Source organism: Pogona vitticeps, chromosome 11, assembly GCF_051106095.1.
Source record: "Pogona vitticeps strain Pit_001003342236 chromosome 11, PviZW2.1, whole genome shotgun sequence".
Classification (NCBI taxonomy): domain Eukaryota; kingdom Metazoa; phylum Chordata; class Lepidosauria; order Squamata; family Agamidae; genus Pogona; species Pogona vitticeps.
The window spans coordinates 3491472-3516098 of NC_135793.1; the positions used below are offsets into that span (position 1 = coordinate 3491472).

A 24627-nucleotide genomic window follows, 5' to 3' on the forward strand; every position below is an offset into this window, starting at 1 on the left:
AACAAAAGGAAGCCGTTCTATTGACGGGTTTGAAATGTGCAGACCGCTGCATAATGCCAGCTCGCTGGAGTATGCAGGGTGTTTTTTTTTTTCCAGAAGTAGGGCATGGCTGTAATTCAACCTGTCACCCAACCCCCAAAAAAGAGAGAAGGGGGGGCATAATGAAAAGACTGCTCTTTCTTTCTTTCTTTTTTCAAAACACATTGGCCTTTTCTTTCTAGGCGAGGCACTGAAGGGTTAAACACGGGCGGGGGGGTGGAACTGGTGGGTTGATGTTACGAGATACCCAGACCCGGCTGGCACTCTGGCTCCTTGGGCACATGAGAATTCATCCCGCATGCCTCCTGCCATCCGGTTTCTCTCCGCTCAGAACCTACACCCACGACCCCTGCCAGATCTTCACATTCAGCGATTTCTTTCTCAGGTTTCCGCGAGCCACTGACAGCCCGAGCTGTTTTTTTCCGGGGGGGGGGAACCTTTTCTCTCCTGACTGCGGATGCAGCTGAAGGAAAACGCAGCCGGCATGCTAAAGAACTGCAGCTATCTGCCATGCACCTTGTGCTCTTTCCTCTTCATGTCCCCGTTCTCCTGCACCGACCCCATCAAGGACAACCTCTCCTGCAGGCAGAACCCCCAGAGCCTGGCCCGGGGGACCGAAGGCGCCCAGACCCGGATCGCCTGCCAGCCAAAGCACGGTAAGACAGACGTGGCTCCTTTCGGCTAGCCTTGCATGGCGGTGTGGGAGAGCTGTCTGAATGCTTTTCTCTTTGCATCCATCACTTGCAGGACAGATATGTCGGCATGGCAGACAGCTCCTAGTCCCCAGTCTCCATTTTCATCCTCACTGTCATCTGCTCATGTTAAGTCATGCCCTAAGATGCGCCATCCCTTTATCCATTCGGGGAGATGGTGGTGCACATTGCCGACACGCAGCGGGTCCCGGCCTCTCCAGGAAAAGCATGATGTGCTTTCTTCTTCTCATTGTCGTCATGGCTTATAAATAAAGGGTCGCGCTTTGGCCGGCCTGAATCACTTAAATTTTTTCTCCCTCTCCTGCATGCGTTCATTTGAAAAGGTGGCCCCGGAGGCGAACAGCCGTCTTTGGATTTTCAGGGGAGTCAGGCTGTTGTTTGGCTGCTCATGTTGCCTAAGGACTTTGCACAAGCTTCTGTGCAAGCGCCATGTGCCAGCCCAGAATGTTTTCCAAAGGGCGTTTCAAGTCACGCCAAACGTGGCTTTTTCCACACCGTGCTCCATGGCATGCCCGGGGCTGCTCTCAGGTGCGATGCTCCAGCTGCTCCTGGTTCTTTGCTGTGGGTTCCTGTGTGACACCCAAACATACACACGTGTCCTGCTCATCCATGCCACACTCGCCGTTTCTATTTTTTATAGGCGAACTATTTTATATTTCTAGATCCCGGTGGTTCTGTGCTGCCACATGGTTTCCAGTCTATGGGGACCCGACAAATGAATGGCCCTCCGGCAATCTTGTCATTAACAGCCTTCCTTGGCACTTGCAAACTCGATGCTGTGGCTTCCTTTATTGATTCAGTCCATCTCATATTGGGGGGACTTCCTCTTTTCCTGTTGCCTTCTGTTTTCCCCAGCATTTTGTCTTTTCCAGCGAGTCTTGTCTTCTGCAGATATATCCAAAGTACAATCGCCTCCCTTGTTTTAGATTATAATGAGTGTTCGGACTGGATTTGATTCAGACCCCGTGATTTGTCTTTCTAGGTACACTTTTGCAGTCAAATGAATGAAGAGGCCTTACAGAAAGGTTTCTCCCCCATTTCTCCCTGCTGCAAAGGTGGCAGTTTTGTGACAGATCACATGCGTGACACGTGGAAGTGCTGAGAGTCCATGCAGGTTCTGCCACCACGTGCTGTTAAGTTGCCTCTTGGTTTATGGCATCTCCAATAGGTCCTGTCCTCAACAGCCCCGCTCAGCTCCTGCAAACATTGACTTCCTTTAGGGACTCAATCCATCTTGTATTGGGTCTTCTTCTTTTCCTGCTGCCTTCAACTTTTCCTAACATTATTGCCTCTAGTAGTGAGGCTTGCCTTCCTGTGATGTGCCCGAAGGAGGAGAGACCCAGTCTGATGGTTTAGTTTTTGCTTCCACAACCTCCATCCCCCTTCAGCCACCATACCAGGGAACTACTGGATGATATAATGGGAAGAGACCTTAGGTCAGTGCCAGAGCATGAGATTTCCATTGCAAACGGTCCAAGCCCGAGCATCTCCAGGTAGGCTTAGAGGATTCTGCCTGGAGGAAGCCTTGGAGAGATACGGCCACTCTGAAGCATGTATGAGTTCTTTGCTGTGAGTGAGGGGCTAAACTCATCGTTTCCGTCTGGTTTGGTAAAATCCTCCCAAACTGCTTGATTTACCCTATACAGCCCTCTGTGGCCCTTGGCCCTCATATCTCAAAGACCCTCTGACACACACACACACCCTTTGTTTCTGCCAGGTTGGGAGATCATCATCTAAGATTCTGAGTGACGAGTATACAGAGGTTTGCCGGATGCTACTTGCAAAGCAGTGGGGGAGATTTTCTGCACTGGCCCCCAAACTCTGGAATACCCCCCCACACACACAAAAGAATAACTTTCAACAACTTCATTTAGTTCGTTTGATTTTTTTAACCCTCTGAGACTTTTTTCTTGCTTGCTACTTGTACCCAAGGATTTGCTTTAAAATGACCCTAGTCCATAATGATAATAATCCTATGCCGTCAAGTCAATTCTGACTTATAAGAGAGCCTGTTCAGGGTTTTCCAGGTAGAGAATACTCAGAAGTGCTTTACCCTTCCCTTCCTTTAGGGGGCAAACTTGGGACTGTGCAGCTGGCCCAAGGCTACCCAGGATGGCTCTTCTCCTGGGATGCATAGTGGGGAATCAAAGTCGCAGCCTCTAGCTCTGCAGCCAGGTACCTAACCACTGAACTATCCAGTCATCTCCCCTAGTCCCTGGTTATATATATTCAACATATTCCCTATGCTTTGATGCTTCTGCTTTTAATATGTTGCTGCTGCTTTCAGCTTCTTTTTGCTTTCAAGTGACGTCATGGGTTTTATTGTGGGCTTTATCCCGTTTGTTTTCATGATGATGTATGTTGCCCTGAGAACCTCAGCCACGGGGGGGGGGGGGTATAAACTGAATAAAATTAAATATAGTTGGTAGTTTGGCACCAGTTCCAAACTCTTGAGTCAAACCGGACTCATCCTCAATAGCTTCTAATCAACTGTCGGCTACATCCAAAATGAAGACAGCTGAGATCAATGGCTGGATTTCATATTATCAATTAATGGAAGGTGATCCATAGATTGCTCCTTTCTTGTTCCTAATAGTTTATGGGGCAATTTCCAGGGAAAACCTGAAATCACCGCACCTCCTTGTAGTCTGAATGTTCCAAACCTTCCTCCCTGCTTTTTATCTTAAATCTCTATGGACCAACATCTTAGTCACGACAACAACAAAGCAAGCTAAATGGGGAAGTGCGGGAGATGAGAAAAGGCACTGCTGTGACAATCACACACCGTCCAGCCCTTGAGGAATTCCACTTGCGACAATGGGTTCTCCATAATATATATTTTACCCTAAGATGATGCAGGCATCATAGTGACTTGAAACAACCAAGGAACCCTCCCCCATCCTTTCTCCCCACCTGTTTTTTGTTGTTGTTGTTAACACTTTGCCTGTCAAAAAGAAAAAGACCTTAAAATAATTCATGGGGGTTTTTGTGTGTGTGTGTCTTCTGGGTAGATTTCCTTATGGATTTTTCTTATGGCCGACAAAGCTAACTGTGGTCTTTGTCTGTCTGTTGTCTTTTTGCATGTTTGTTTAAATGCAGCTCTAAAATAACTACACATGGCACAGAATTTTTTTTATACAAAACCTTTTGGACAGTCTTAAAAATTAAGGAATTAATTATGGCATCAACCTAAACTGAATCAATAGCTTCTGACTTACAGTGATCTTTATCAGGATTTTCCAGATAAGAGAATACTCAGAAGTGCTTTACCCTTCCCTTCCTCTAGGGGCACCCTTGAGACTCTGCAGCTGGCCCAAGGCTACCCAGGCTGGCTCTTCTCCCTTTAGGCAGCACAGTGGGGAATTGAACTCCCAATCTTTGGTTTCACAGCCAGATACTTAACTCACTGAGCTATCGGAAGATAGGGTTCAGTAATTCATGTTGTAAAACAAAATAAAACCAAAAGAAATGTATCCATACTTTTGATTTATCTGAACATCTTTTAATCAGACCATCCAAATCATGGTCATGTTCTATATTAAGACTTTAAAGTGATTAGCATGCTAGCTGGTAGGCTGTCCTGCTTTTGAGTCATTAAATCGTTCTGCTAATCTGTTGCTTGATAGAGAGATAGATGGAAGTATAATTTTTTTCCATTTATATCCTGCCCTGTTTAAGAACTGCACGGTGGGTATAGAGCATGGTTAAAACAACTGCAAAACAGTGAAAGAAAGGAAAGAAATAAGCATGCTGCAAAACAATGGCACGGTCAAGGAACTGCAGGACGCAGCCAACACGGATGGACCCAGCAAATAGAAATTCCTAGCTAAAAGCTGAGTCTTAGCCTGATATTCCATATAAACAGTATTGTCTATATTAATATTACTTTAGAGAGTAACAAGAAAAGACAGGCCCCTCTCCCAAGTAGCTTACAAACTAAAATTAGAGGCAAGAGAGACATTGGAAGAGAAGAAGGAGAAAACCCCACATATAGCTAATATGAAATTGTATGATGGTGATGTAAGCCAGAGAAAAATATATGTATCCAGTTCAATTACTTACACAAAGTATTGAGCAGAGCCAGACATTAAGAGCAGCATTCATTCCTTACATTGGGCTGATTAGCTTGTATCCCTCCCATAAAAGGATTTCCTCGGCAATGAAACATGCCGATTAAAGGCAAAAAGGAAAGCAGGCTGCTTGTATGCCACCCCGCAGCACTTAAAGCATCCTCTGGGTGGTTTACCATTTAATTGTGCAGGCTGCACACCGCCTGCATACCCATGGACTTGGTTACTCAATTTACCGACCTCAGAAGGGTGGAAGTCTGAGCCAGTCTTGAGATGGCTACGTACCTGAGCCCGTAGGGATTAAACTCAGGTGCTGAGCAGTCTTCACTGCAGTCCTGGAGCTTAACCATTGCATGACAAGGTTCAGTTAAGCCCATGTTTGCCTTCCGGTGACCCATCAGAAAACAAAAGATGCTAAACGAAAGATGCATGCTATAGTTTATGAAAATTATGTGGTGTGATAGAGCACTCTTCCACTCCTTTAAAGAGATTCTGGCTGGGCCATCTGGAAGTCACTTCCTAGAATTGGAAGCGGAGTCGCAAGATCAAAGAATAATCAAGTAGAAAGGGGCTACTTGGAGATGAGACAAATTTTCCGTGAATGTGCAGAAATTCAATCAATGCGGCATTTATGTGCATGCAGTTTATGTTCTCTCACGTGTACAAAAGAAGATCTAGCAAATGGCCAAGATAATGCTATTGAAGTAGCCTGCTTCTGGTCAAGAACAGTCTAATCGTTTTAATATTTTAATTTGTTTGAATTTTATTTATATTTTACACACATCGATAATTTTAAATTGTGCAGCATTCTGAGAAAGAAAGAGAGAGAGAGAGAGAGATGCTTCTAAAAATATAAGTGTGTTGTCTACTTTGACCTTGATGATGATGATGATAAGCAAAGGAGAGGACAGAACTGCTGATAAAGCCAGAGATTTTATGCTTGAACGATATGGTGCCAAGCAATAGTAAGAGAAAAAAGAGTAGTGGCCACAGAATAATTTGCCGGAAATAGCAGTCAGGAAACTCAACAGGTAGAGTGGGTAGAGGGAACTGATTATTTCCTGCACAATAAGGCAGAGTTGGAGGATCAGCATGTAGTTTGGAATGAAAAGTCTAGGAATTGACCAGGTCACATGAAATCAGTGTGTAGTTAGAGTATAGTATATGTACGAGAAATGCCAAGGGTGAGGGAATATCTGAGAGGAAGAAGAGTAGAGAGATACAAGAAGCAGAAAGGAGATAGGTACAAGAAAATATTCATTGGTGAAAGCGCTGAACGAAACATTAGCCAGGTAGGAAGAGAGAACAGTCTCCCAAGCCAGGTGTTGTCCTAGACCAGTGGGTCCCAAACTTGGGTCTCCACGTGTTCTTGGACTACAACTCCCAGAAGCCTTCACCACTAGCTGTGTTGGGCAGGATTTCTGGGAGTTGCAGTCCAAGAACATCTGGGAACCCAAGGTTGTGCCATACCACTGTGCTATAAGAAAATCCCTTGCTGCCTTCTCACCCACTTCCATATTAAAGAAACCTGGGTTCAAAGGTCAAAGGAGACTCCATGTTGGTCATTCCCTTGGCATTCTATGCCAGGGTGACCTTACCAAGCCATGCTTTATATGCTGGTGCCAACCCAGCTTCAGAGGAGTCTAATGACTCGGGAGGCATTAAATCTGCTCCGGAATTTAGCCTGAACTTTAAAGGTGCAATCCTGAGGCTATTTGGGGGGGGGGGGGGGGGCAGAGTCAACCACCTTGGAGAGCTCTGTCAAACCTGGAGTTGAGGTATGGGGGGTTGTCTATGAGATAGCTAAGTTTGTACGTGAGACGGAACAGTTTGCAAGAATGGATGTACACATATTTCCAGCCAGCTTTTTTAAAAAAAATCCTCCTAAGTGTGGGAGGAACTGAATTTAATAAGGGGAGAAGGAGAAACTGGGAGATCTGAATCTGATGCCTTCCTTCGGGGAGAAGCTGCAGTCAATTGAACTGCTTCTGTTTTTTGAGTGTGAACGGCTTCTGGCTCAGAGCGTCAAAATTGCTATGACCTTCCCAAAGTTGCCCGGTGAAACTCTTTGCTGAGGCATGATTTTCGGCTGTTATGAAAGCCCTGACAGCTGCTGCAAAATCGGCTGAATTGGCTCCTGCCTGTCATGCAAGGATGTCGGTTCCGAAACCAAGCTGGCCCATCTGCCACCCGGGACCCTTCAGGGCTGACCTGGTTCTCTCTCTCTCTCTCTCTCTCTCTCTGCCCTTCTGCTCATCTGCTCTTTGGCAAAGGAGCGTCTCTTGCAGTTCTTTCCCCAAATCACCTAAGGGAGACAGGGACTTGTGCTCCCCCCCCTTTTGTTTTTGCAAACGATCCCAGCCTTTGTGATCTACAAAACAGTCTGATCTAGCTTTCTCTGCGGGGCATGCCAAGGGGAATCCAACAGGGAGGCCTGGCTGCACAGAGCTGAAATCAGGTCCGGCTGCTCTCAGTAGACCTGGTTGTCTACAAATTGCCGGAATGGGGACCCCAGTCACGTCAGACTTACATAAGTTGCACCAGTGACTTGACTGGGACTTGACTTAGGGCTGGGTTGTTTGGTGTTTTTTTTTTTTTAAGTGATTCAGACTCATCTCACGACTTGTAGTCCAAGAACATCTAGGGACCCAAGTGTTGAGAATTTTGATTATAACGTGTATTCTCTTAACATCAGTGGAGGAAGGAGATATTGGTTAGCAGAGATACTTATGACACGATGACACCAAGAGAGTAAAACCAACCGTCTATTTACGTATATGCATGGAGAATAGACATTCCTCCGGCAGCATGACATGACATGAAGCAACACACAGCATAGGAAAAAGTGATCTGACTTACAGCAGATAGAGACATTCATTTTACACATGACTTCTGTAAAGTTCTGAGACCAATCAGAAAATACATTACTTTTTTTTTTGTTACACCAAGTTTCATCATGTACACAGTTGTACAACGCTAAGTCTTAATCCTTGATACCACACCTGAATACAATCGATACACGACTCAGGTAAAATCAGCCATTTTACATTTAACTATACAACATTAATATTTAAAACATTTTCATATCAAAATCTCAACACCAAGGTGGGGAACCACTAATCTAGAGGATCAAAGGAATATGCACATCCTCTAATAAGCCCATTTCCTCTCCTGTAGATGGATTTCTTAATGTGCTCCAGCAATCCGACTGACATATTAAGCCCCTGTTTACCCTCCAATGACCAATCACAAAACAGAGCATGGTACATGCTCAGTGGCTTAGCTCTCCACTGTGCCTCTTGAGAGGGGCTGGACTTGATGACCAATAGAGTCTCTTCCAGCTCTGCAGTTCAAAGATGGTGATGATGATAAAAAGAAAGTCACATTATATGAGGAACAGACACCTTTGCTAGTTGCAGGAAAATCTCTGCCAGGAATGTGATAAAGCTAACGTGGAGTCTGACCCTTTCACTTTTTCCCCGGGGCGGTTCCAAACACACAGATGGCCAGTTGTAAAATCAATATTATCCCACCTGCACAACATCTTGGAAATGAGTGGAGGAAAGTGGCCCTGCGCAGATCACTCCAGAGGGGAAGACTGAGAAGGGCTGAGGTTACGGGCCCCCGTTTCCACCCTGAACAAGGGTTTCAACCTGGTTCCCTCTCCAGCCATTCTGCCAAGTGACTCACTGACCAGCCCAGAACAAGATCTTGCTTTAGTAGCAACTTTGGGCAGATTCCAATGAGCTCCCTGTTGACTTTGAAACAGGCAGTTTGAGGCTAGTGAGTAGACCACCACTCCCATCAACTTATAGGTGAAAAACCTCTGGAAGGCTACATGTTCCCATCTGTGCTCTCTAATTCTACAAGCATTAAATGCAATCAAGGGGATTGCATGCCATGTTATACAGCTGAGGTTTCTTGCCTAGTGTGAAATAGCCTTTGCATATGACTATATCATATAAGTATGTTCCTCCATCATGTATCTTCCTACATTGGAGAATAAGATGTTTCTGGTTACTACAGTGTCTTTATACTCAAGCATCAGTGCATGCAACAGGTCACTTGACTCACTAGCTGGGGGTGGGGGGTGGGTTGGGAATGGGTCGATGGATAGACCAGTTTTTTTCTCGTGAGATCCTTCCTGGATCTACATACAGACTGATATTCTTAGGCTTCCTTCCCTTCTCTCAGGCCTGCCATTTGTAAGATAGGAAACATGGCTGCATTCTAAAGCAATCCTTCCAATATGCTGGCCCCACATCATTTAAGGCTTTAGACATTGAGTCGTGACACTGATGCTTCACAGCCTGCTTTACTCCAGATGGCATGGTGGGCCCAAATGCATGCATCCATCAGCTTCTCCGCCACCACCTGTATTGCTCCTGGTGCACCAGTGTGCTAGTGCTGCATAAGCATAACAGACATGGAAACATTTGGACAGTGAGTCCTGCTGCTGGCTGGGAAAGGGAAGTCCTAGGTGCCCAGGCTTCAAAACTACAAACATACAAATGCAATGCCTTCCTCTTTCCTGTAACTCATCCTGCAGCTTCCTCATAACAAACCAGAGAAGGCTAGCCATTCCCAGAGGCATCATCCAATCTCCCTGAGATCTGGCAGCCTTAAACCCAATGGCCATTCTGTATATGAATGAACAAGCATCCACTGAAGATCAGTCTATACATTACAGACCGCACTTTGTTAGAAGGGGGAACTCCTTAAGCACAGCTCATCACAGCAGGAGCTGTTAACGCCTCCTGTAGTTTACAAATTAGCTTGCTTTGTGATTGGTCACTGGGAGGCAAAGACAGCCCCCCCATTTTTTTTTTGCAAGTATGATTGCATGGACACAAAGAACGCTCAGGATCGTATTTTTGGAACATTCACATGACCCAAGCTGCTAACAACTTGCTATTTATAACATACAATTTGACCCTACTTTGGCTACCTTAAATTTGACTGAGTTTTTCCCCAATTGTTAACACAGTGTAGCCATTTTACACCACTAGAGGGTATCAAATACCTAAGCCTTCAAACATCGGCGTGTAGCTTCATTCAGCCGGTTACTACCCCAGAGACAACATCTGATTTTATCCCCATGGGTGACGCCTCTTTGCTATAAATAGCCACAAAGATGGCATGAATAGGCAGGCGGTTTTGATACTTCCTCCACTAGTAGTACTGAAAGCTAGGGGGGTTGAGAGGGGAAATATTAAGCCGACATGCTTTAATCTAGCAGACGGGGGGTACCTTACATTACGTGAATGCTTTGGCTGAACGACTGACTTGGCATCAGGATATATAGCTATTTATCAGAAGCCAGATTGCCGTGATTAATCTGCATGTAGCAAAAGCCTCTAAACTTTTATCTTTGCTCCTATTTCCCATTAGGCCTCCATCTGTGACCTTTGTTTTACCCCTTCTCACATGCAACTCATAACTAGTCCTTGTGCAATATTTCCCTGCTCTGTCCATAAGCCTCTGCTCTGTCCACACCCTCGAATGTGCCAGGGGATTTGACTCTTAAGAAACAGAGCATCAAATTGGGTGGGTTTGGTTTTTTTAGGCAAATAAATAGTAGGGGTGTTTCCCCACCTTGTCTTTTTAAAATCTGTATGTAGTTTGCTACTCCTGGGCTTCCTTCCTTCCTCCATCTCTCTCTGAGATCAATTCTTAGTTGTTCTCCTAGCTAGGGAGAGGCAGTAATACATGGTTTCCCTAAAAGGATTGCCATAAGATTCTGCGACCATGGAAGCCAATTCCAGGGGGTTCTCTAAATCAGTGGTCCCCAACCTTTGGCCTCCAGATGTTCTTGGACTACAACTCCCAGAAGCCTTCACCACCACCTCTGCTGGCCAGGATTTCTGGGAGTTGAAGTCCAAGAACATCTGGAGGCCCAAGGTTGGGGACCACTGCTCTAAATGAATTGCAGGGATAGTTTCTCGTACATTATCCAGCCTGGAGTTTAAAAAATGTTGAGAAATAAGTCCCCCAGCTCTGTTTTTGCTGTTATTCTCCACTCATACTCGCAAACATAAAGCCAGATGTTCTCTGCCAGTATAAATACCAAAGAATCCGGAGAAGGGACAGTGAGAAGCATCATAGCGCTGAACTCCAGAACAAAGAGATTTTAAAAATAAGCCATGTTTTCAGGAGAGATGAAAATGTCTAGGAAATCATGGGAGAAATCAATGTGTTAAGCAGGACATGGGCAACATTATACGAATGGTGGGGGAAAATACCGATAACATCAGCACAAGAGAACAAACATGGATCTGTCAGGGATCAAAATAGTTTATCTCTCATTATTGATCCCTGAGATGCCATTGTGCCTTAAAAATAGTCTCCATATATTTTAAATGTTGGGAGAAAGTAACCTTTATGTATGGCCTTCATGTGTAAATAACACATGTGTATATATTTAAATTATCTGTACATCAGCTCTAGGAATTTTTTTAAAAAAATAGTGTACAACAGAATACAAACAATAAACATAATAGAGAACACACTGCATAATATTGAAAATTAAAACGTTATATTGCACTTCCTAGTGCAAAGTGGGAAACTTTGCTATAAACTTCAGCAGAGTTTATGTAATTATTTGTTTATTTCCAAATCTCCTGTCTTTCTTTCCATGTGTTCAGGCAGTGTATCAAGCTCTTCTCTTCTAGGTTAACCTCACAAACATCCTGTGTATGAGAGAGGGAGGGCGGGGGGGTGGGGAGAAAAATATATTTATATTTACATGAAGTGGTGGCTCTTAGGGTTGGCAGCTGAGCAAACTCCCATTCCTTGAGATTTCAGGGCAAAACCCTGAGACCAGCCTGATTGGTCCATTTTCCTACGACAGAGGTGGATCGCTGTGACATCACAGAGGCAGTTGCAGGCAAGTTGCTGAGCCAGTGAACAACTATGGAACCATCGGATAAGGGCTGGAGAAAGATGCCCCGGCTTTAAAGTCCCCTTGCACACAAAAATCACACTCTTCTTCTCTCGCACGGAGAGTCATCTTTGCTGCCTTGAGTTTGTTGAAGGAAAAGATGCAATACACTAGGAGCACAGTATCCGTGGCGGATCGGTTCCAAGCCCCGCCTTGCCGCGGATGCCTGAAAGCGTGGATATAGAAACCCTATATTATGGCATAATCTCTGGTTCCCTCTAGTGGCCAGTTTTCATAATACACCTTGAAAATGCATATTTCTGCAGGGGTGTATTTGATATCCCCAGGCAACGGATAAGCAAAACTGGGGGAACTGATCCTATGGATACAGTGATCTTAGAGTAAAACTAAGAAATAAAAACAATGAATTAATATATGTGTCAGCAATGAGCATTCATAGAAACACACCCTGAGTCTCTCAAGATTTTTGTAATCCAGCATCTTTTCTTTCCAGGCAGAAACAGAGACTACACCATCTGTATAGTTGTGGGATTTTAAAGAGCCCTGCACAATATGGCTAGTGTGGAAGGACCCATGGAAATGATCCATACCAGGTTTCTGATTTGTTCTTTTCCTGCCCTTTCATTTCACTTTCTCCCGAGGCCCTGCGGCTGAACGGCGGCTGGGTCTTGAACGCCACGGCCATGCCTATTTTTAGATAATGTGTTATTTTAAATGTCTAATCATTATGAATTCACTTCCCCTCCTTTTCATAAGCAAGGTTGGTAATGGACTCATGTGTTATTCATGCAAATGTCAAATGGCTCCCCACGGGAATTTATTTTATGCCGTTTCTCCCACTAGTTAGTGGTGGACTCGACATCAAATGTCAGCCTGAAGACTTATCACTTGGTGACTGTTCATCAGAGTGAAAACTTAATCCGCCTCCCCCTCCCGGTTTTCCAAAGGCAAAGGATGAAAGTGGCTATGCTAGCCCAGTGCAGAAAACTAGGAAACACAGAGAAAGGAATTGAATCATGGCATGTATGCCTATCTATGGCCAAGGAGGGTTCACTGCGTTCCTTTTACTTCCAGATAAATACGTCCAGCAGCTCTTCCCAATCTGGGAGGTCTGGCAATGGCCATCATGGCTGAGAGATGATGGATGATGTGTTCTTGATGTATCCTTAGAGCACCAGGTTGGGGTATAGACCTAAAGGTCCACAGGGCTAGGAAAGAGCTCTGCCTGAATTCATGGAAAGCTGTGGCTGCCCTTCAGTGTTTACTAGCTGGGTTAGATGTACAGTAGGACCCCCTTATCCGCTGATTCAGTTATTCGCTGCCTGAAAAATACTAAATAAAAATTCAAGGTGTATTAACAGAACTGGCCACCGATGGGAGCCAGAGACCATGTAATGTATGGCGTTCGATACTTCTGTGTGTTTTTCAGCATCTGCAGGGCGAGGCTTGGCGATGATTCCCCTGCAGATACTGCAGTCCCACCGTATCTAGGTTCTAACTCCTGTGTTCCTACGGCTGAAACCTGGATGCACAGTTATGCAAAAGGTGTAGCTTTTAAATGTGAATTGCTACAAGTTAAGAACTCTCTGTGGGCCTTTTCTGTTGCATGCTGATTCCCACAACTCGGTGGGCAACACACAATACCTATGGAAATTTCTTAAGTTATGGCCATTGTCCTCCAAATGCTACACCTTGTGGATAATAGCAAAACAAGATTTCAGCTTAGATTTATTCAGAAGAGCTTAGAACACCCCAAAGACCTCAGGCAGCAGAGCGACTGGCCATGCTGGTAGAACAAGTTCGGAGTGTTGGCATCCAGAACCCTCAAACTTTTCCAAATGCTGGTCTTTCCGGTTTCTGGCAAATTGGCCACTGGCTTTCTGTCTGAGTAAACATGAAATATTAGGAGAAGACAGAGTGGATCATCGTAAGTCAAAGAGATACCATGTAATGTCAGCGGATTTTCTTTAGGTCAATAAGCTAGCAAGGGTGGAGGAGTGATTTAGGACTGTTAAACAAACCAGTTGATCAAGTATCTCAAGAAACCAGTGCAGAATAACAAGAAGGGCGGGAAAGATCAGAGCAGGCAATTAAACATCTCTCCCTCCTTGTCTCAGAATTCCTCACCACTTCAGTTTGTGTAAGGAAACAGAAATCTAAGAAAACAAATTAAAGGGTGGAGGATGTTTGATATTACAGAACTTAATTAAAGTTTGAAGGAAGGCCGGCTATGTCATTTCAGGGCCCGAGGTAGCCAATTTGAATAACTCAACATGGTGTGTGCATCTGTTCCTCCAGAAAAATGTCTGGGGTGGAGGAAACAAATCCACCCCAAACGCCCACCAAGTATGAGATTAAGTAGGAGTGATCATATGGACCTAAGGGCAGCCACTGGATGAATCAGAGAATGGAAATCTCTGTTGACAGAGATTCACATGTTTCTCTTTTGACGTAGACCAGCTCTCCCTAAGCTTGCCCCCCCGGGTGTGTTGGACTTCAATACCCATTATCCCCAATCTTTGGCAGGCTGGGCGGACGTGATGGCCATCAACACGAAGTGACTCCAAAATGTGACAGATTAAGGAAACATAATCTAGGCTAGTCAAACTGATTTACTCCTAGCTGGTTTTGCATATTCTCTAAGACAATTTCTCATTGACTGCAACAGTTGCTCTCTTAATAGTACAGTACTGTACCCTCAGCTTCCAAATTTCTGTTTGCTGCCTCCATTTTTGGTCATTCCAATACAGTACATGGCTCTTCCTTCATCTTTAGTACAGGATAGTACTGGTTTCTGGTAGAGCGGAGGCTTATGAAGCAACAAAAGGAAAGATCTGGATTTACACCACATAGCATAGTGGTGTAACTAGCATAGATCACTGGAGGGGGGGATCCCCATTTCTGAGTTGCCATTGCACCTGCTCCACACCATCTATCAGGGCTTTTCTGCATGATAAACGAGCAGGTGAAGCCAGGCTGGCTCTTCCCAAGGACCACAAAATACATGAATCTTGTCCACACACACCCTCAGAGGAAATGAAAAAGAAAGCAGCCAGACGTCTAACTTATGGGCTTGAAAAATGGGTAGCATTATGTTGCAACCTTTTTAAAAACTGAATTACAACCTCCGGAGAGTCTGAGGCAGCACACTTCTTGGGTTGGTTTGTTTGTTTCTGTAGATTTTTTTTTGTTTTGCCTCGGCAATCTGGGACATTAAAAAGAAAAAAAAATCCAACTCACCAACATCTGCATGGTCGCCTCCACCTCCAGAGTTGCATTCAGTTCACCCTTGGTGTTATGAATAACATTTTCTAGATTAGCTGCATAAGTTATTTTGACATTTTGCCACTTTTATGTTACTGTCTGATCAATCCTTCTGTTGTTGTTTCAAAACACACAAAAACACCAGCCACAAAGTAAAAGAAGGGTAAAGGTGCAGGAAGGCAAATCATGCAGGGATGGGGACCTGAGTTGCAAGACTTGCCGTCAAGTTTGACTTAAGTCACAGCGGCCGCTCTACTCAGGCATGACTCAAAGTCTGTTTTCATTGACTTGGGACTTGACTTGCAACTCGGAATCCACCCACCCCTCCCTTTCTTTCTGGAGAAAAAAAAGTTTGTTTTTAATAGGGACTCGGACTTCGGGCTTGGAACTCAGGATTTGGTACCAAAGACTCAGACTCGGGACCTGGATCCAAAGATTTCGACATAGTACTTCGTACCAAAGACTTGGACCCAAAGCCCTGCCAGCATCCTGATTGAGGATTGTTCCAACTTTGTGACGAATTACAGCAGGCTGCTTTTCAAACCTAGAGGCCAGTACTGTATGCTGTTGTGCCTTGCCATTATGGAAGGGTAGTTGGATCAGTTTTCCCCTGCTCTGGGAGACTTTTCATTTCATGTCTGGTCACGTACTTCATGCAAGAGGGTTGTGCAACTGGTTATGTGGTAGCTTGTGCAACGGGGGCTACCAGATTAGGAAAACATTTATGGGAATGGCTGGGTGCATCGAAGAGGATTCTGGCCTGTAGCAAGCTACTAACAGGAATGGACCACTATTAAAAAGTAACTTTCCAAGTTCTGTTGCCATTTGAGAGCGCTGCCTCTCGCTGCCTAACACTCAAGGTGGCTTTTAGCAAGTTGCCGGTAGCTTCTTGTTCTCTGCCTACTTGCCAAGAGTCATTGCAACATTAAGAGATATGTAGAGGTGATGACAGCTTCGGAACATACGTATCTCAGGAGGATCTTAACTCCTGTTCCTCTTCTTCAACAGAAACAGCAGCATCTTTTAACAACAGTTCAGTGATAAAGTCTGCTCTGCAGTTGCGAAACCTTCCTGCTGTAGTTTTATCAAAGACCACAACTGTATGATTCCTGGAAGCTCTGTACAAAGCCCATGAACACGTTGCATAGCGCTGAAATTCAGATTTAACATCACTGAGACCTATGAACATCCTGCAAGCACATACCTAGCCACTGTGTGAGAGAGGACACTGCATCTGAAGTGTCTGGTCCAGCAGAGTTCTTAGGACTAGCAGGTAGTTTCCTCCACACCTATTACAATTATGAACTTCACAAAACTGGTGCATTCATAAACTAAAAGCAGTAAATTCTAAATTTACCAGTTAGTCCAAAGAAGAATAAACCCACTGAATCAACAGAATGGATTCAAATTCAGAATTGACTTCACAACACACTATTATTGTTATCATCATCATCATCATTATTATTATCATCAACAACAATTAGGGATTGAGGCCAGTTTTATAATTAAAAGGGAAGTGGTGTGCTCTAATTACACATGATGGAGTACAGGTAGGTGCTTTCATAAAGGTCATTCCTGAAAAAATTCTGGGATGGAGGTAGCCATTTTAGTTTGTCGAAACAAATACAACCAAGAGTTGTAGCACCCCTGATGGCTAAAATTATATTATGGGCTGTGCTTTTGTGAACTACTAGATCACATTTCGGCAGGCGCATGAAATATTCTCAGTTTGACAGATTATTATTACACTCTCTTGATAATGTGGGTGGAGGCACTGTAATCAGTGGGGGCAGAGGGAATTGAAATGCAAAAGAGGACAAACAGTGATAATTACTTTAACAACGGCGATTAGCAAACAGTCATTGTGTGGGAATAATGACATCTTGCCACACAATATTAAAAAAAAGAGGCTGGGATGTATAAATACATTTTGAATGTGACACTTGTGTCCCACCACTGGTTTTAAATAGTTAAGTAACAAAACTTTCTTGGTGACCGTTGCAGTGGATGAGAAGGATTGCACAGCATCCATAGCCTGGAAATAAGCCACGCAGAAAACTATATTTTGTATATAAGTTTGCATGGCACTAGGCTGTAAGAAAAAGCCGCCAGAAGTCATGGGCATATTTATAAACAACTAGCGTCTAACAACATCAAAGTGGTGTGCAACAATAAGAAAATAAACAATATAGAACCACAAAAGTGTGTTGTGGCACCTTTAAAAACCTGTATGCTTAACGTGGTTACATTTTATTATTTGTATTTATTATTTTGTGCACTGTGGGCCACTTTGGCATTTTTAAAATTCTTCTACAGACTTTACTACACCTCTGGGAATTTCTACAATAAAAAAACACACCATGAAATCAATATACAGTGCATAGTCGCACCCGAGAATCATTTCTAGTGGGCTGAGCAGGCCCATCTCCAACTTGTCTAAAAACTAAGTACCGTCAAGAACATGTAAAATTGTCAAAAGCAATGTCTGAGTTTGACCACCTCGGGAGAAAGCAGGATTCTCTGGAAAAGACAGCAATCCTGGGGAAAGGGGAAAGCGAGAGGAAAAGAGGAAGACCACATACTGGATGGATTGACTTCTCTAAAGGAACCACAGGCTTTAGTTTGCAAGACTTGAGTCTGTCAGTTGAGGACAAGACTTTTGGGAGATCACTCATTCATAAGGCCGCCGTAAGTCAGAGGCAACGTGATGGCACATAGCAACAAATGCAGAATATTCGAGGACGGGCACTCTTTCTCCTTGTCTGTATTCTCAGATGGGAGTCATGGGATGCTGAGTTATGACAAATGCCTGTCCCCAAACAGGCCAGGACTAGATTGCTGCACGTTGGGGGTGTGTGTGTTTTAGAGGAGTCTCCCAGGCCGTAGTGTGCTGCTGACTCAGACTCAGAAACTTATTTATTTATTTCGCCTCCCCAGCCGGCGGAGGCAGCTCAGGTCATGTGAATTATTTAGCAGGGCCTTTTCTGGCCGGCTTTTCTCTCCAAAAGGACGGGGTGGAGATGAGAGGGAAAGAGTCCACCCGGGCTTCTTCTGTAACGCCAAGACGGAAAACCCACCTACCCACCCCATCCCCTTCAGGGGAGACTCGTTCAGCCACTTCCTAACCCAAAGGGGGAAAGGGGCCACATAGGAAGGAAGTGGGGCTGAGCAAGAAGAGGATGGGGAAGTGGTTATCAAAAAAAGGGGGTCCATTATTTGGGGTGGGGGAGACTGGAGCCCCCAAGTCTTAATGTTTTTTTCTCTCTCTCTTTCTCTCCCTCCCCCCGTTTCCCTACTGGGTCCATTCTTTCTTCCCACCCAACCTCCCTCCTTCGTTTCCTTCATGAATGGATCTTCCCTGGTCTTCTCTTTTGCTCCCCACGCCATTGCTCTTCCCGGGACACAAATCCCATCCTTCTCCTCCCCACCTTTCCTCCTCTCTTTCCTATGGCCCTTCCTCATTCCTTCCTCTCCCTCTCCCCTACTTCCTCTCGTCTCTCCCATTTCCTCCCCCTTTGCCTTCTTCCTCCTCGGCCTTGCCTTCTCCTCATCCTCTCTACGCCTTTCCTCCCCTTCTTCCCGTGCTTTTCCTCACACGCTCCTTCTTTCCTACCCTTTTCCTCCTTCCTCCTCTCCCTTCCATTTCCTTTTTCCCCTCAACCTCCCTCTTTTCCTCTGACCTTACTTTTTTTCTTCTTCCCCTCCTTTTCCTTCCCCTTAACTTGCCTTCCCCCCCATTTCCGCCCCCCTTTTCCTCACATTCTTCCTCATCCTCTCTGCTTTCACCCTTTCCTCCTTTTCCCCTCCCTTTTCTTTCCCTTTCCCCTCTCTTCCTTCCCCCCCTCATTTTCCTGCTCTTTCCTCTTCCCCCTCCCTTTCCCTTTCCCCTCCCTTCCCCCCTCCCTCACTTTCCCGCTCTTTTCTCCGCTCCCCCCCCTCCCCTCTCCTCCCTCGCGACGGTTGTAGGCGGGGCCGGCCCGGGAGGCGGGGCCGGAGGCGGAGCGCGAGGCGGCGGCGGCGGCCGAGGGAGAGGAGGAGGAGGAGGCGGCGTTGTCGGCGGCGGCGGCGGCGGAGGAGGCGGGGCGGTCGGGCGCACGTCCCCCGGCCGGCCGAGCGGCCCCCCCGCCATGGGTCGGAAGCGCTGCGTGGGGGGAGACGGCTCCAAGATGGCGGCGGGTTGCTGCGGGGTGAAGAAGCAGAAACTCTCCAGCTCCCCTCCGTCGGGCTCGGCCGGCCCGGGCAGCGGCGGAGGAGGCGGCGGCGGGGGCGGCGGCGGCGGCGGGGCCAGTAGCGGGGGCGGCTCCCGGTGCGAGGCCGGCTCGCTTCCCCCGCCGGGGGGCGCCCCCCGCCTCAACGGCCTCGGGGGTCTGGCGGGGGGCTCCCCCGGGTGCGCCCTCGCCCCGCCGCTCCCGCTCCCGACGCCCCCCAACGCCTGCGGGGGGGGACCCGGCGGCCTCTCCGCCGCCCCGGCCGCCTCGTCCTCCGCCGTCTCCGCCGCCTCCCTCCTCGCCTCGCCCGGGGCCCTCGGCGGCGGCGGCGGCGGCGTCTGCAGGAAGATGGTGGTGTCGGCCGAGATGTGCTGCTTCTGCTTCGACGTGCTCTACTGTCACCTCTACGGATACCAGCCCCCGCGGAGCCCCCGCTTCACCAACGACCCTTAGTAAGTGAGGCAGCGCGCACGCGCGAGCGCCCCCCCTCCGCCCCCCGGGGAGACACAGACCCCCCCACCCCAGCCCTTTTCTCTCTTACCCCCCCCAAAAAGGGTCACCCTTGGAAGGAATCCCCCCACACACACACCGCTTCAAACTTCAGGGGGGGGAGTGCCCCAAGGGGGTGGTTTGGGGGTGGGGGGGAGGAGGAAAAGAAGAAGTTTGGGGGTGGGCTCCTCATGGCCTTGGGTTAATTAGTGTCTCTTATACCCCCCCACCCCTTAATCCTAAAATTGCCTTTGAAAGGCAAACAGTTCTGCCCCCCCCCTTCGACAGTCCCAGTCCCCCAGATTGTTTATCTGAGCCGGTGATGATGGTGGTGGGAATGAAATACACTGTAATACTAAAGGAGGGAGGAAATAATAATAAGGAATGAAATATTAAGAGTAATAGGAATGAGAAGGATAAGGAATGAAATATACTGCTGACAAGGAGTGAAATAAGAGTAATAGTAATGTTAATAAAAAAAGGAAGAAGAAGGAATGTAATAATAATAATAATAATAATAATAATAATAATAATAATAATAATAATAATAATAATAATAATAATAAGGAAGGACATAACAAGAAGAAGGAGGAATGAATGAATGAAATAACAACAATGATGGCTTGGGCAGGTCTTTGAATGGGAATAATGTTTCTCCTACTTGCAGCTTTTACTCCAGGCGTCCAGGCCAGCTCCGCTGTGCCCCATATTCTGTGGGGCTGAGCAAAACAAGGCTGGGCCCGGCCGGGCCATCCAGGGCCTCCGGAATTCCCCAGGGGCCACCGGACAATTCCAAACTAGGAAAGAATAGCCATTTCGTTTTGGATTTTCCCCCTAAGCAAGAGCTTATAAACTCCTCCGCTCGGCCCTCCAGTCCTCTTCCAGTTCATAGGGTCCCTCCGGCTGGTCTCGGAAGTCTGCGGACAGGAAGTCCTTTGGACTCTCCGGCTACCCTGCCTGTTTCCGCCAAGTATTCTCCATTTCTAATACTAACACTTTTTGTTGGGAGTCCTGTATGTAAGTAGGTACGTATGCATGTATGTATGTTCTCTCCCCGTGTGTTTCCCAGCTCTCTTCGGAGTTCTGTAGGATTATCTTTTTTTTTTCTATGTGTTTTCCTGCTCTAAAAACAACCCCCCCTCACTTTCATTCTCTGTCTCTTGTCTCTCTCACACACAGTTCTCGCTCATTTGCCCCTTACGAGCTCTCCACGTGGCAGTGCGGCTTTTTCTCTTCTTTACCGAGAGCACTTTGCTTCCATTCTGTGGCTCCCGAGTGTGTCACCTCCACCTCCCTGGGCTTCTCTCCAACCAACGGCTTCTTCTTCCCTACACCTCAAAGTTGCGTGTTTTTTTTGCCAAGGATTCCCTCTTCCCCCTCCTCCCCGCTTTTAATCTCTACTTGCTCTTCCATGGCAGCCCCTAGTTAATATATTAGCCTGGTTCAGACTGGTTCATGTGGACTTTTAAGGAAGAACACCTAGTTCTAGCAGCCTATGCCTAGTCCCATGTGATTTAATAGCTGAACAGGCATTTTTCTGATACCTGCAGCTCAGCGGTTGAAGGCACCTGGGGCAACAGCGCCCCTTCTTCAGATCTTCCTGCTTTCTCTAGCAGGCAGCTGGGTTTCTCAAGGTGTTACTAGCAGTTTCTCAACCCCGTGTTTATCTCTTTAACGCTAAGGGGACCTGAGAAGGGAGGCATATGCAGGAGAGAGCCACTATAGGGTGGATAAAAAAGGAAGAAATTCTTGATTCTTGCACCTGCCTGTCAGTTTTCCTCTGATAAATTGTCCAATTGTCAGGTGAATTGGTGTGAATTCTCCTTTCCCTTCACTGCCTCATGGTTAGGATCTGCACAGGTGGATTTACCTGTTCATACAGCTAGTCACCACAGCAGGTGACCTCCTTGTTTCTTTCTTACACAGCTATTAACCTCTCCAGAGGTTGGTGGTTTCCTTGGGATGTTCGTTGATTTCTCATTTTGGGGTTTCTTCAAGGTGACACACCTCTGCCAGTTCCAGCTTCACAAAGGGAACAGTGTTCCCTGAATAAGTTTTTCCCCCACACCAGATGCAGAATCCTATTTCATAAACTGTTTTTCAGAATAGTTCATTGTCAGAGTATAGGCTTCATTATTTGTTTAAAATGACCATCTTCCATCCTGTCTTTGAGGGAGTTTGCATAACAATATAAAATCACCATACAGGTGGAAGAGTAGATACTAGTCAGTCATAATTACATTTATGGTATGTAACCATGCAGATGTATCTAGAATTTACTGTGGCATCTGAGTAACATCTTTAGAGGCACATCAGACATTGTGCGCAAGAGTTGCCAAGAGTGGTCACAGCTTGCTACTCCGACCCTAACTGATGAATGGCATTATGGTTATGGCCCTCGAAGTGACAGCTGACTCTGGATCTAGGGACGTTGTGATCTTTTAAGGTAGGAGTGGACAAGGCCTGGGGGCCCAGGGCCTAATTCGTCACCTTCGAGATCTGCCACAGGTCCCCAAAATAACACTTGAAGGGGCAAGGAGTCTACTTTTTAAAAACTTGCCCCAGTTTTTGGTGGAGCATGAGGTTTCTGCCTTGTCCTTAAAAGAGAATTCCGCCCCCCAGAGGCTTCCTAGAGAATCATTTTTCCTTGTTTAACTGTGTATTTTTCCCAGCAGGCAGTTCCAGGAGGGGCTAGAAAACAGGCATCAAGGACATACATGGCCCGTGGGTTTTTCAGGTTGCCATTTCTACCTTTATGGCAACGTTTAGCCTTGACTGTTAAATTGTAAACCTCCCAGAGAGAGCTCGAAGCACTATGGGGTGGTATATAAGCAGCACACTTTGCTTTTAATGGGAGTGTAACACCATCCAGGACAGGTTGAACACCATTTCCTTGAGCTGATGAACCACGTTTACACAAAAGCTCCATAAGTTCTGAATGGAGAGCTGTCCCCCTGAAAAATGAAGTCTCAAGGAAATACCCTCCCTCCATTCCAAATTACTTCAAGTGTGTCTGCAGCTAAAGATCTTCATGAAGTACTTAGACACTGTCTATTTATTGAAAAGGCGTATGTGAAGGTTAACGTGGAGAGATCAAGCATTTTTTGAGCTTGGTTATCCAGACTGATTTTTTAATTAACATAACTACAATATACGACACATTATAAGAGAAAACAGAAAAATAATATACATACACATACTTTTACCTTAATGCTTAAAACAGCTCTAAACAACTAAAAAACAAACTTAACTAGTATTAGTGCACCCATTACTGGGACCTATAGAGTTACATACAGTGGTGCCTCTCTTAGCGATGTTAATCGGTGCAGCAAAAATCGCCGCTAACCGAAAACATCGCTAAGCTAGCCAGGGGTGACCATTTACCTCTTAATAATAAAGTGAGGAGCTGGATTTTACACCCTGACTGAAATCCTGTTGCACACTTATACAAATAGTGTAAGTTTGGAAGCAAACTGCAGTACATTAAGAAGATCTCTGTAGACTTTATCTGTTGCACACAGAGTCACTGCTGTTGACTGACATCAGTGTATTCAGGATGCCATCACACTGTAATTTATATAATTGTCAGCATGGTTTCGGGATACGCACGGGACTTTGATATTTGCCTCCGACATCACAGAGACTCCTGACTCAATAGGAAACTAAGCCTGAATTCACTAGATTTTCACCTCTTCTCCTTTGAGTGCTCTGCTAGATACAGTAATAATGATGACCCACAATGTTCCCTCTCCTTTTCAGCCCCAATGGGCAGGGCTCTGCCCCTTGCGCGCACAACTCCACACCTCCACGTGTGGGGTTCTACAGCGACTGGAACCAAAGGGGCTGGAAACACTGTGGACGCATACAGGAGGTGGAATGCTGTGTGGAGGGTGGAGCAGCACTGTGCACCTGCGCAGCCACACAGCTTAGCAGGAACCGTTCTGACCTGTTATAATGATCAATGTGATAGAGTGGATAAAGTCATGGATCCAGACTCAGACGTGCAGGATTTGAATCTCTGCTTGGCCTTGCAAACTCAGTGGTGTGCCCCAGTAAAACCACACCTTAGGTATCTCATTTACTGTGAAAGCCCTATTAGGGTACCTGTAATTTGATAGCATATGGCAGCAGCAGCAACAACGATCATGATCAGTTAGTGCCCCTCAGCTCCCTTTTGAATGAACAAGGAAGTTCGAGAGTTTTAAGATAACGGATTCATTTGTACACCAAAAAGCACAGGAGTTTTACGATTCCAGCCTTAGCACAGGTGGCAGGAAAGCAATAATGGTCTCAGTTCTTACACACCCTACAGCTTAGTTTCTGATTTTCCTTTGATCCTCTGCTCTCATTTTCATCTCAACAGTAATTTGTATGCTGCTCCATCCTTGTACACATCTTCAGGCTGTTTCTAATGAATATATATACCTGTGCTTTATTTCGCATTATTTTCAGGCAAAGATGAAATGACCAGCTTTGCCTAAAAAAACCCCAAGAAATTGAGCTGTATGGTCTTTACACAAAACAACCGCAGGAGAAAATGATACCTTTATTAGACTACTAAACACATCACATCATCAGCATGAACGTTTGTAGAATAAAATCCACTTCTTCAGGCGTGCCCCATTATTTCTTGGACAGTGCAGAAAAATTATAAATGAATGTCCCGAAAATTCATGGCAGGCGTCTTCAGGTGAGCTTAAATCTGGTACAACCGGGCTTTAGGGGATTTGGTTTAAGGCTTCACCCCTGGCAATATTTGGTTGGAATTTTCCGCCCAGCTATTCAGACAGAGGCAGCAAATCACTCTGTATATACCTCTCCACCCTCTGCCAGCTTGTTTTTGAAACACAAGTTTCCTGTTTGGCTGTGGGTTTGCCTAGGGACCTCTTTGAGTACCCTATCATTTATTTATGTATTTATTTAAAATATTTTTATCCTGCTTT

At 45.8% G+C, this 24627-nt stretch overlaps 1 protein-coding gene across 8 annotated transcripts in view; it reads left to right on the plus strand.

The window, feature by feature from the left end:
* Window positions 1–256: 256 nt before the first annotated feature.
* Window positions 257–24627, plus strand: part of AMMECR1 (AMMECR nuclear protein 1) — a 99303-nt gene continuing 74932 nt past the window's right edge. For all 8 annotated transcript variants that reach the window (XR_013538797.1, XR_013538798.1, XR_013538799.1 and 5 more), the window contains exons 1-2: window positions 257–695; window positions 18954–19647. Coding sequence is in view for 2 of the 8 variants with exons in the window: in XM_078380781.1 (XP_078236907.1) it covers window positions 497–695; window positions 18954–19647 (893 nt within the window). In the remaining 6 variants the exon portion in view is untranslated. The remainder of the gene's footprint in view (window positions 696–18953; window positions 19648–24627) is intronic.